General features: G+C 45.0%; 1 protein-coding gene across 2 annotated transcripts; it reads left to right on the top strand.

Annotated features, from left to right (window-relative positions):
* The first annotated feature begins 9,241 nt into the window (after nt 1-9,241).
* On the top strand, nt 9,242-11,388 carry LOC123440342. 2 transcript variants are annotated; one of them, XM_045116914.1, is made up of 7 exons: nt 9,242-9,633; nt 9,721-10,189; nt 10,285-10,392; nt 10,543-10,608; nt 10,755-10,820; nt 10,921-10,977; nt 11,058-11,388. In XM_045116914.1, the coding sequence occupies exons 1-7, from the start codon at nt 9,392-9,394 to the stop codon at nt 11,208-11,210; spliced, it is 1,161 nt and encodes a 386-aa protein (XP_044972849.1). In that variant the 5' UTR covers nt 9,242-9,391; the 3' UTR covers nt 11,211-11,388. The 2 variants fall into 2 exon arrangements, with proteins under 2 accessions (XP_044972849.1, XP_044972848.1); XM_045116913.1 differs by having other exon boundaries at nt 10,273-10,392.
* The last annotated feature ends 1,419 nt before the right edge of the window (nt 11,389-12,807 follow it).

Below are 12,807 nucleotides of genomic sequence, written 5' to 3'. Positions count from 1 at the left end.
TGATGGTCGCTACTCCTACTTCCCCTAGTGCATAACCAATATCTAGCACAAGGAGAAGAAGGAGAAACGAGCCCCCACAACAACAGTCGACATTCTTCTTCTCTCATGTATGGTGGACACTCCCTCACCTGATTTTTCGACCGTCGATGATGGTCGCTACTCCTTCTTCCCCTAGTGCATAACAAATATCTAGCACAAAGAGAAGAAGGAGAAGCAACCCCTACAACAATAGTCGGCATTCTTCTTCTCTCATGTATGGTGGACACTCCCTCACCTGATATTTTGACCATCGATGATGGTCGCTATTCCTTCTTTCCCTAATGCATAACAAATATCTAGCACAAGGAGAAGAAGGAAAAGCGACCCCCACAACAAAAGTGGTTCCGCGGCACGCCACATGGTTCCGCTGTTAGAATTATGCCCTAGAGGAAATAATAAATATAGTTATTATTATAATTCCTGTATCAAGATAATCGTTTATTATCCATGCTATAATTGTATTGAATGAAGACTCATTTACATGTGTGGATACATAGACAAAACACTGTCCCTAGCAAGCCTCTAGTTGGCTAGCCAGTTGATCAAAGATAGTCAGTGTCTTCTGATTATGAACAAGGTGTTGTTGCTTGATAACTGGATCACATCATTAGGAGAATCACGTGATGGACTAGACCCAAACTAATAGACGTAGCATGTTGATCGTGTCATTTTGTTGCTACTGTTTTCTGCGTGTCAAGTATTTGTTCCTATGACCATGAGATCATATAACTCACTAACACCGGAGGAATACTTTGTGTGTATCAAACGTCGCAACGTAACTGGGTGACTATATAGATGCTCTACAGGTATCTACAAAGGTGTTCGTTGAGTTAGTATGGATCAAGACTGGGATTTGTCACTCCGTGTGACGGAGAGGTATCTCGGGGCCCACTCGGTAATACAACATCACACACAAGCCTTGCAAGCAATGTGACTTAGTGTAAGTTACGGGATCTTGTATTATGGAACGAGTAAAGAGACTTACCGGTAAACGAGATTGAAATAGGTATGCGGATACTGATGATCGAATCTCGAGCAAGTAACATACCGAAGGACAAAGGGAATGACATACGGGATTATATGAATCCTTGGCACTGAGGTTCAAACGATAAGATCTTCGTAGAATATGTAGGATCCAATATGGGCATCCAGGTCCCGCTATTGGATATTGACCGAGGAGTCTCTCGGGTCATGTCTACATAGTTCTCGAACCCGCAGGGTCTGCACACTTAAGGTTCGGTGTTGTTTTATGCGTATTTGAGTTATATGATTTGTTACCGGATGTTGTTCGGAGTCTCGGATGAGATCACGGACGTCACGAGGGTGTCCGGAATGGTCCGGAAACGAAGATTGATATATAGGATGACCTCATTTGATTACCGGCAGGTTTTTGGAGTTACCGGGAATGTACCGGGAATGACGAATGGGTTCCGGGAGTTCACCGGGGAGGCAACCCACCCCGGGGAAGCCCATAGGACTTGAGGGTGGCGCACCAGCCCTTAGTGGGCTGGTGGGACAGCCCAAAAGGGCCCTATGCGCATTGGAAGAAAAATCAAAGAGAAAAGAAAAAAAAGGAGGAGGTGGGAAAGGAAAGAAGGACTCCACCCACCAAACCAAGTAGGACTCGGTTTGGGGGGGAGTCCTTCCCCCTTTTGGCTCGGCCGACCCCCTTGGGGCTCCTTGAGTCCCCCCTCTCCCACCTATATATACGGAGGTTTTAGGGCTGATTTGAGACGACTTTTCCACGGCAGCCCGACCACATACCTCCACGGTTTTTCCTCTAGATCGCGTTTCTGCGGAGCTCGGGCGGAGCCCTGCTGAGACGAGATCATCACCAACCTCTGGAGCGCCATCACGCTGCCGGAGAACTCTTCTACCTCTCCGTCTCTCTTGCTGGATCAAGAAGGCCGAGATCATCGTCGAGCTGTACATGTGCTGAACGCGGAGGTGCCGTCCGTTCGGTACTAGATCGTGGGACTAATCGCGGGATTGTTCGCGGGGCGGATCGAGGGACGTGAGGACGTTCCACTACATCAACCGCGTTCACTAACGCTTCTGTTGTACGGTCTACAAGGGTACGTAGGTCACTCATCCCCTCTCTCAGATGGACATCACCATGATAGGTCTTCGTGCGCGTAGGGAAATTTTTGTTTCCCATGCGACGTTCCCCAACATCCGCTGCATGCCACGTGGGACTAATGGTCTTTCATTTTTAAATGACTGTTTTAATCAAAAACTGATCTGTTACAAAAGGGATTTCATTTTTTGAACTTATTTGAACTGAAGACTTTTTTTATATATATGTGGTCGAAATGCATGATACCATGAAGTTGGAAAGGGCTAAACCATTCAAAAGTAGCAAATGAAGTTAGAAAGGGCTAAACCATTCAAATTTGGAAACTATAATGGCACAAAGAGAAACTAGACATATATAAATTGGTCCAGGAAGTACATGATACTAGTCCAAACAGTACATAATAATAGCTATCATAGATATATATATACAAGTGTTCGACGTTGAGAACACTACTCGTCTGAATCGTCTGAATCAGAATGTCCACCTTATTCGAGGTGACGCTGGCCATAGTTGACGACTCGAATCTTGCGGTACAACTCGTATGAAACGTATGCATCTTTTGCTGCATACTCAATGTTGATACGACCAAGTGGGGCCTTCTCCCAAAGTTTGTGCTGAGACTTTGGGAAATTGGTCTTCATATTACCATACTCCTCGTCGATCAAGGCAACTGCCATATGAGCCATCGAAGTCCTGACATGTCGAAGCCTGAATACCGTTTGGAGATCAATGAGGCAACCAATTGGTATCTCAATACCGAAGCTGTACCTCATATTCAGCTTGTCGTTCGTTATGTCAACGGTAGCAAAAGTGATGCCGCTGCGAAGGAAGTCCATGAGTTCTGGACAATGCTTGTCACTACTGCAACAGAAACAAATTAAAATGGAACAAATGTTACATACTGCTGCAATAAGGAAACATGTTTCACTACAACTAAAGAGAAAATTATCTGTAGGATTCAAATAGAACATATTGCTATCCTATGCAATTTTCATATCCTACGAATTGATCAAGAAACCGTAAATTAACTATGACATATATATATATATATATATATATTCTCCCACGGTTTTGCAAATCTTCAATAAGCTAGACATATTGCATATTGCTAACCAATGGAACCTAGAGAGATCACTATAGCTATCCAATGGAACCTAGAGAGATCACTAGCTATATGCAATTTTTATGACTATGACATATCATATTGCTATCCAATGGAACCTAGAGAGATCACTAGCTATATGCAATTTTCATAACCTTAGATCAAAGAACACCGCATAAAATTGTATCACTACAACTATGATTTCAATGGAACATATTGAACCAATCAGATTTTTCAGATTGTGGAACACTATTCCAATCAGATTGTGTTCCCTTCAACTAATCAAAATTATTTCACTACAACTATTTGAAGCGAACCAACTATGATTCCAATGGAACATATTAAACACTAGTTGATTCTAATAAGATTTTTCAGATTATGGAACACTATTCCAATCAGATTGTGTTCCCCTTCAACTAATCAAAATTGTTTCACTACAACTATTTGAAGGGAACCAACTATGATTGAAACAAATAAACTTACAATGTCATTACCTTGGATCAAAGAAAGCCTCAAAACTTACCTCGCCCATTGGAAGATCAAGACATGGTGTTTGAAACATAGTTGGATGATGGCAACACCACGTTGATCGGCCGTGTACTCCAGATCAAGCCCCAAGAACTTCTCATGATCCACTGCGGCGTCAAGCCATTCCTTCAACTGTCCAAGAAAATGCGGCACCTCCCTGCTCTCGTTCGTGTACACGACATCGAGCTTGGTCTTGCCATGTGCGAGCACCTCTCCAAAGCGAGTTGGCATGGTGGAAGAAGAGAAGGGAAGAAGAGAGGGGAAGAACATAGCGAGAGCGAGAGAGGAAGAAGAACAGAGAAAGGGCGACGCAACAGAGACTCTGCTTCGGTTGTGGTTTTGGGAAGCGGGATGCAAACCGTTTGGGCCTTTAGTCCCGGGTTGACCCACCAACCGGGACTAAAGAGGGATACCAACGGTTGCCACCACTACGGCAGGCCACGTGTCAGACCTTTAGTCCCGGTTTGGGACACGAACCGGGACTAAAGAGGGATACCAACGGTTGCCACCACTACGGCAGGCCACGTGTCAGACCTTTAGTCCCGGTTTGGGACACAAATCGGGACTAAAGGTGGCGCACATGCGGGCTGCCCACCGCGTAGCCCTTTAGTCCCGGTTTGGGACACGAACCGGGACTAAAGGCTCCTTACGGGCCGGGACTAAAGCCTCGAGGGAGGCATTGAGAATTGGGGCGACGTGGCCGGGCCTTTAGTCCCGGCCCAGAGGCAGGCCGGCACTAAAGGGTCCCGGCCAAAGGCCCGTTTTCCACTAGTGCATGGGATCACTTGATCCCTCTCGGTACATCTTGTACGCTTTGTATGAGATCTTCCTCTAGACGCAAGCCCATGGAGACACACCTAACCCCACATAGAACTCTCACGAAGACCATGGGTTAGTACACAAACATGTAATGGACAATGCTTACCATACCATGGGATCACTTGATCCCTCTCGGTACATCTTGTACGCTTTGTGTGTTGATCATCTTGATTTACTCTTTGTCTGAGATCTTGATCAACCTTGTGTCTCTATGACCATTCTTTGGATAATACCTTGAATACCATCTTGGTCATCATATAAACTCCTTGAACCCAACACATGGACTTCAAGAAGTGCCTATGGAAAAATCCTATAAATATAACTTAAAGCAACCATTAGTCCATGGAAATTGTCATCAATTACCAAAACCACATATGGAGATATATGCTCTAACAGATGGCATTTTCATTATTAAGAGATGGCATTTTTCATTATTAAGAGATGACATTTTTATATTAAGAGATGATATCTTTTATTATTAAGAGATGAAACTTTCATATTAAGGTATGTGAGTTTTTATATTAAGAGATGGCATTTTTTTCATAATTGAAAGATGATGTCTTTTATTTAACAGATATCATTTTAAATTATTAAGAGATGGCATTTTTATGTTATGAGATGGCATACTTTATTTAAGAGATGGTATTTTTATACTAAGAGATGATATTTTTTTTATTTAAGAGATGACATTTTGGTTTTTTAGATGGCACTTTTTGTTTAGTAAGAGATGATACTTTTTTATCATGGCATTTTTTATTTCTTTTGTGTTAAGAAGACACTTCTTCATTCATGGCATTTTCATCTCACGAATGACAATTTTAAACTTCCATAATGGTATTTTCATTTTTGTAGTTCATACAACTCCCCCCCCCTTTTGTGTTAAGGGAACCAACTATGATTGAAACAAATAAACTTACAATGTCATTACCTTGGATCAAAGAAAGCCTCAAAACTTACCTCGCCCATTGGAAGATCAAGACATGGTGTTTGAAACATAGTTGGATGATGGCAACACCGCGCTGATCGGCCGTGTACTCCAGATCAAGCCCCAAGAACTTCTCATGATCCACTGCGGCTTCAAGCCATTCCTTCAACTGTCCAAGAAAATGCGGCACCTCCCTGCTCTCGTTCGTGTACACGACATCGAGCTTGGTCTTGCCATGTGCGAGCACCTCTCCAAAGCGAGTTGGCATGGTGGAAGAAGAGAAGGGAAGAAGAGAGGGGAAGAACAGAGCGAGAGCGAGAGAGGGAGAAGAACATAGAAAGGGCGACGCAACATAGACTCTGCTTCGGTTGTGGTTTTGGGAAGCGGGATGCAAACCGTTTGGGCCTTTAGTCCCGGGTTGAGCCACCAACCGGGACTAAAGAGGGATACCAATGGTTGCCACCACTACGGCAGGCCACGTGTCAGACCTTTAGTCCCGGTTTGGGACACGAACCGGGACTAAAGAGGGATACCAACGGTTGCCACCACTACGGCAGGCCACGTGTCAGACCTTTAGTCCCGGTTTGGGACACGAACCGGGACTAAAGGTGGCGCACATGCGGGCTGCCCACCGCGTAGCCCTTTAGTCCCGGTTTGGGACACGAACCGGGACTAAAGGCTCCTTACGGGCCGGGACTAAAGCCTCGAGGGAGGCATTGAGAATTGGGGCGACGTGGCCGGGCGTTTAGTCCCGGCCCACACGCAGGCCGGGACTAAAGGGTCCCGGCCAAAGGCCCGTTTTCCACTAGTGCATGGGATCACTTGATCCCTCTCGGTACATCTTGTACGCTTTGTATGAGATCTTCCTCTAGACGCAAGCCCATGGAGACACACCTAACCCCACATAGAACTCTCACGAAGACCATGGGTTAGTACACAAACATGTAATGGACAATGCTTACCATACCATGGGATCACTTGATCCCTCTCGGTACATCTTGTACGCTTTGTGTGTTGATCATCTTGATTAACTCTTTGTCTGAGATCTTGATCAACCTTGTGTCTCTATGACCATTCTTTGGATAATACCTTGAATACCATCTTGGTCATCATATAAACTCCTTGAACCCAACACATGGACTTCAAGAAGTGCCTATGGAAAAATCATATAAATATAACTTAAAGCAACCATTAGTCCATGGAAATTGTCATCAATTACCAAAACCACATATGGAGATATATGCTCTAACAGATGGCATTTTCATTATTAAGAGATGGCATTTTTCATTATTAAGAGATGACATTTTTATACTAAGAGATGATATTTTTTATTATTAAGAGATGAAACTTTCATATTAAGGTATGTGAGTTTTTATATTAAGAGATGGCATTTTTTTCATAATTGAAAGATGATGTCTTTTATTTAACAGATATCATTTTAAATTATTAAGAGATGGCATTTTTATGTTATGAGATGGCATACTTTATTTAAGAGATGGTATTTTTATACTAAGAGATGATATTTTTTTTATTTAAGAGATGACATTTTGGTTTTTTAGATGGCACTTTTTGTTTAGTAAGAGATGATACTTTTTTACCATGGCATTTTTTATTTCTTTTGCGTTAAGAAGACACTTCTTCGTTCATGGCATTTTCATCTCACGAATGACAATTTTAAACTTCCAGAATGGTATTTTCATTTTTGTAGTTCATACAACTCCCCCCCCCCCCCCCCCCCCGAATAATGAGTCAATTGGGCTACCTTTTTTCCTACATGCTAGATGCACCATCACTTTCATTCGTTGGAGGGTTCCTCTCCCCTAGCGAACCAATTGTTCGTTGGAGGCAACCTCCTCACATGATGATTACTACTCCCTTCATCCAGGATTACTTATCGCATAAATTGATAGAAGTGAATATACTTAAAACTAAAATACATCTAGATACATAAATTCATATGACAAGTATTTTTGGACGGAGGGAGTGGTTATTAGGATCCTAAAGTTAATGGTAAGTAAGCCTAACACTTTTTCGCAAAAAAAGAGTAAGCTAAACACCCTTTTGACCAAAATTTGGCATAGTTTAGCAAGATTGCCATTCTCTTCTAACCCTATTGCCTAAATAACCTCTATGTTTCCTAGATAATTACCAAGAACATTTGTACTATTTACTATACTTTTTAGGATTTTTTCCAAAATATTAAGCTTTGAAAAATATGGACTATGTAGTAAAATAGGCATTATCTTTCAATTATGTTGTCCAAATGACCTCAATCATATTTTCTAAAATACTACTGAGCACATGGACTATTTATTATAATAATTTAGGATTTATAAAAGTAGATATTTTGCACTAATGTAGTTGAAAGAAGAGGTCAAATATTGTCATTTTCTGCCATATGATAGAGATGGCCACCAGGCCAATATCGTGAGTTATTCCCTAGTGACCCAAGTTCTGCTCCTCCCAAAAGATCATTTTTCTATTTCTGCGAGCTGTGTTAGAACAACGGAGTGTCCAGATGGGCTGGGGAAGTGGCCAGTGGCTATTACAGTGAAGTAGAATTATTTTTTCCAATATTTTGAAGGATACGCGCCAGCCTGTTGAAGCTTGTCTACTAGAATCACCATGGATAGTGGCCTTGGATGACTATGGAGAGAAACACACACTACCGTATCCATGTTCTACATATACCAAATTTCGGGCCATATATGGCTACATATGCATGGGCTAAGGGATCACATATACTTGGTCCGCATATTTTCATAGGTTTGCCACTCCTAGTTTCGTAAGGAGTCGTAACCTTACCAAACAAGTGAGATGCCATAATCTTGGAAGACTTGGAGAGCCCTAGGTGAAGGCAAATCTAGCACCTTATGCGACATACATATGGGTGCCATGCGAAATGAACAAGGACGTAAATCTACCGACATCGGTTTCAAGCCATCAAAGCCATATCGGTCTGCAACGTCCCGCCTAGATTGACCATGTAGAGCTCGAAGAGTTGCCTCATAACTCCCGGAGAACCTCTATACGAATACTAATCTCATACAACACGACGTGTTAGGGCGATGATGGCGGTTTGTCATTGTAGGGAAGCTGGGATGGTGGTGCTAGTGTGTGGTAGAGGTGTCGTTTTAGCCTCCCCTGCTAGGGTCGATTCTTGCAGAACTGGTGCCCGACACATAGATCCATCGGGTGGTGGCGCCATGACGTGTGGCATCGACGCTCATGTGTCGTGCTAGCGAGAGGCGGTAGCATGTATTGGGGCTCTTCTCCCGAAACTCCAATATGTAGCGAAGGAGGCGTGCTATACTCCTAGTGTACATGCTAGCACGGTGGTGATCACCGGGGGCATGTGGAGCAGCTGGCTTCTCTCAGTGGCGCGGCGTGGTGAACATCGGTGGGCCGTGCATTTCGGGGAGGTTAAATGCCCCTTTTGTGGCTACGGGTCGTTGTTCGGTGGCTGTTTTGGGTAATCTGAATAAATGAGAAAATTCCAACAGAAGTAACATTTGTTTACATTTCAATCATATTTGAAAAAAATGTTAGTGTTGGCTGAAATCTGGTTAAAGCCAAATGAGTGAGCCGGTTTATTATATATAGCTTTCTCAGTTGCCTAGCATAATATTGAACAATTCAATAAATTCCTCTCAACATGCATGGGAATAAAATAATACTCCTACTAAGAAAAAAGTTAGACCCTGAAGACTATTAAGCGACCCTCTTTGTCCCCTTGCAATGGTCAGCCTCCCTCTCATACAAGTCCACTAGCTTTGATGCTACAGCCCATACCACACTGTACCCTTCATATATACTCAGATTCCCCTCTCTCTTTCTCCCCCGTTCCATCCATTCCAACCTACTTCTACACCTCAAACCGCATCAAGATCCATTCATCTCCATGGCCGAAGAATGGTGGAGTGGATCTCAGAGGAGCCACGGCACGTCGGCGTGCTCCCCCGCGCCACTCATGGACACGGGTCACGCAGCCACATGCGGCTGGACGTCGCCGGCCGCGGAGTCGACGAGCTCAATAACCTTCCAGGACCCCCACAGGAGCAGCAGTACTATCATCCATCAGCCTTCATCCGATGCGGCTTCCTCGCTTGGTGATGCGCACATGGACTGGACGCACGCCTTCTTGTACGTTATCTTCCATCTTCAATCTTTCTTCTAGTTGCCTGCCTGTGCGGACGACTAACGTCCTTTCTATGACCGAGTTTTAATTAGGAGCGGGAGAAGCGACGCTAGCTTCCAAGCCGTGCTACAAGACGACATGCCGGCGTCAATGACGACGCGGCCTCTATTTCGAGCTCAGCAGCCGGCGGTCGACGAGGCCGTGATGAGCAATCCGTTCCGGGACATGAGCCACAGCTTCAGCTTGCTCGAACATGTGCCTGCAGCGTCGTCTCCGTACGGCACGGCGCCACTGCAAGCTATGTTCGACAGCACCGGGGCGTCGCACAACGTTTCGGTCTTGGGGGAGTGCCGGTCATCGACCAGCTACGACGGCACGGCGGCGATGCAGTTAAATCAAGCGGCTACGCAGATGCTAGGCGGTGGCGCCCAACTGCAGTACTTGTCCGGCTCCGGCAGCTACTTGCCTTTCGGCGGTGCCCCTCTCTCGTCGCAGCTTCTCTTGCAAGCCCTACAGCCCAAGACCAGCTACAGCTCTAGCTCCAATACCCTCATGGCGAAGGTAATTAACCACATGGAAAGCATTAGCGGTTTATTACCACTCGCCATACAGCTAGGGTTTCGTTGAGATATGCATGACCTCAGTTTCTCCTGCAGTCTGCCGAGCACGCGTGCTCACCGCCGGCGAGGAAAAGCGAACCCGACTCGCCTGCCGCCGCGAAAAGGCCACGGATCGAGGCGCCATCGCCGTTGCCCACGTTTAAGGTGCGGCGTGATCGATCCGAGTAGATATGTAGATCTTTCTGCATTTCAGGGCCACTTTTTGTTGCTTCGATCGATGGCTGGTGTTTTCCTTTTGCGAGCATCGATGGACGATGACTTTTGGATTGCATAAAAATTTCTTTTGTGCTGCAGGTGAGGAAAGAGAAGCTAGGGGACAGAATCACTGCGCTCCAGCAACTAGTCTCGCCTTTTGGAAAGGTATTAGTTCTTCTTTCTGCTCTGAATCAACTCCCTATCTTTCCTCATCACCGTTCCAATTATCGGAGAGAACAAGTGCTCTTCTACTAAACCCGTCTGAGATCGATAATGACCTAACTTATCATTGGTATCCTCTGGCATTTTAGACCGATACCGCATCGGTTCTTCACGAGGCCAACGAATACATCAAGTTCCTCCATGACCAAGTTGCGGTGAGTGTCCCAAATGACACGCCTGCCTTGCTGCGTCGACATTTCTTGTCCATTCTCCCAAACATCGCTTATAATTTGCTCAACACTGAACTACCTGCAGTCTCTGACCTACCCGTACTTGAAGAATGTGAACCCGTTGCAGCAGTTCCAGCAGAAGGTAAGAAACTGAGTTTATATCAATCTGTCCATCTTGTGTTTCCGTTGCTGCGTGGCTGCTCATGTAATTTTGCTTGGTAGGGTTCCGAGAATGCGAAGGACGACGGCGGCGAGCCGAAGAAGGACCTCCGAAGCCGAGGTCTGTGCCTCGTGCCGGTGGCAACGACGTACACGGTTGCGAGCGATTCGGTGCCAGAATTCTGGTACCCAACATTTGGAGGCACGTTTAGGTAGAAATATAGCAGGTAGTTTTAATTAGCTTTCAGCATGTACACGTGCTAAGCGATTTGTACATGTTCAGATTACAAACAAACACAGCGTTGAGGCTAAAGCAAAGCAAAGCCACATGTTGCTAGAGTACTAAGATAGTATGTATGTAAACGGTGATCATCAAACATAATATTAGTAGCTAGCCTGTGAAGAAAAAGCAAAGAAATAATCATCCAAGCAATGAAGCAATGAAAAGATATTTGGAAAGGCCAAAAGGGAACTCTATAATATAATTATGAGGCTGAGCCTTAAAAGACAGGCTAACGTAAATATAAAATGTTGGGCCGGTGCCAAATGATTTGGACTGACAACTATCGAACAATTATACTCATGTACTATAGACAACTAAATGGAAAGGAATAATACTACCGGTAGTTTTTTATGACAGTCTAAGCGCGGAATTCCAAAAGAGGGTTTATGTTGCTTAAGTATGACAAAGCGCACTCTATGGTTAGAAAGATATACTGAGGAAGTTCAAATAATATAATTATATTATTGGGGAACGTCGTATGGAAAACAAAAAAAAAATCGTACGCACACGCAATACCTATTCATGGTGATGATCATCTACAAGAGGGGAGAGTGCATCTACATACCCTTGTACATAGCTAAGCGGAAGCGTATATAACGCGGTTGATGTAGTGGAACATCTTCGCGATCCAAATAGCAGCCCGTCCCGCGATCTCATCACGATCCTTCTCGCGATCCCATCACGATCCATCCCGATCGAGTGCAGAACGGACGGCACCTCCGCGGTCAGCACACGTACAACTCGATCACGATCTCCGCCTTCTTGATCCAGCAAGAGGGGCAAAGAGGTAGATGAGTTCTCCAGCACAGCGCCATGGTGGTGATGGTGGTGTAGCTATTCCAGCAGGGCTTCGCCTAAGCACCGCTGAAACTAGACTAGAGGAGAAACATATCTAGAGAGAGAGGGCAACACGTGGTTGTTTTTCTGTGTCTCAAAAACCCTCAATACCTCTAGTATATATAGGAGGGAGGGAGGGGAGGAGGAAGCCTCAAACCCTCAAGGTTTGGCCGAAATTGGAGGTGGAAGAGTCCTACTCCAATCCTACCAGGAGTAGGATTCCTTCTTTCCACTTGGAAACCCTTTCCACCTTTGGGTTTTTTGCCTCTCAAACCTCATGGCCCTTAGTGGGAGCTTATGTCAGCCCACTAGGGGCTGGTTTGTATCCTCCCACAGCCCCTAAGGCCCCTCGGGGCGTGGCAACCCTCCCGATGGTCCCAGGTACCCTCCCGGCACTCCCGGTACACTATCGATGAGCCCGAAACTATTGCGGTGATCAAAACATGACTTCCTATATATAAATCTTTACCTCCGGACCATTCTGGAGCTCCTCGTGATGTCCGGGATCTCATCCCGGACTCCGAACAACTTTCGGTTACCAGCACCTATAACTCAACTATACCGAAACGTCACCGAACCTTAAGTGTGCAGACCCTGCGTGTTCGAGAACTATCCAGACATGACCGAGACACCTCTACGGCCAATAACCAATAGAGGGACCTGGATTCCCATATTGGCTACTACATATTTTAC

Source organism: Hordeum vulgare, chromosome 3H, assembly GCF_904849725.1.
Source record: "Hordeum vulgare subsp. vulgare chromosome 3H, MorexV3_pseudomolecules_assembly, whole genome shotgun sequence".
NCBI classification, from domain to species: domain Eukaryota; kingdom Viridiplantae; phylum Streptophyta; class Magnoliopsida; order Poales; family Poaceae; genus Hordeum; species Hordeum vulgare.
The sequence above is the reverse complement of the archived record's forward strand: the minus strand, read 5'-3'. Positions and strand labels throughout refer to the sequence as shown.

What these genes read in the sequence shown, in the direction of transcription:
- LOC123440342 (XM_045116913.1), top strand. Translation starts at nt 9,392, where the DNA reads ATGGCCGAAGAATGGTGGAGTGGATCTCAGAGGAGCCACGGCACGTCG. An exon ending in TAGTCTCGCCTTTTGGAAAG is followed by an intron (nt 10,609 to 10,754) that starts GTATTAGTTCTT and finishes CTGGCATTTTAG; the next exon opens with ACCGATACCGCATCGGTTCT. An exon ending in TGCAGCAGTTCCAGCAGAAG is followed by an intron (nt 10,978 to 11,057) that starts GTAAGAAACTGA and finishes TTTGCTTGGTAG; the next exon opens with GGTTCCGAGAATGCGAAGGA.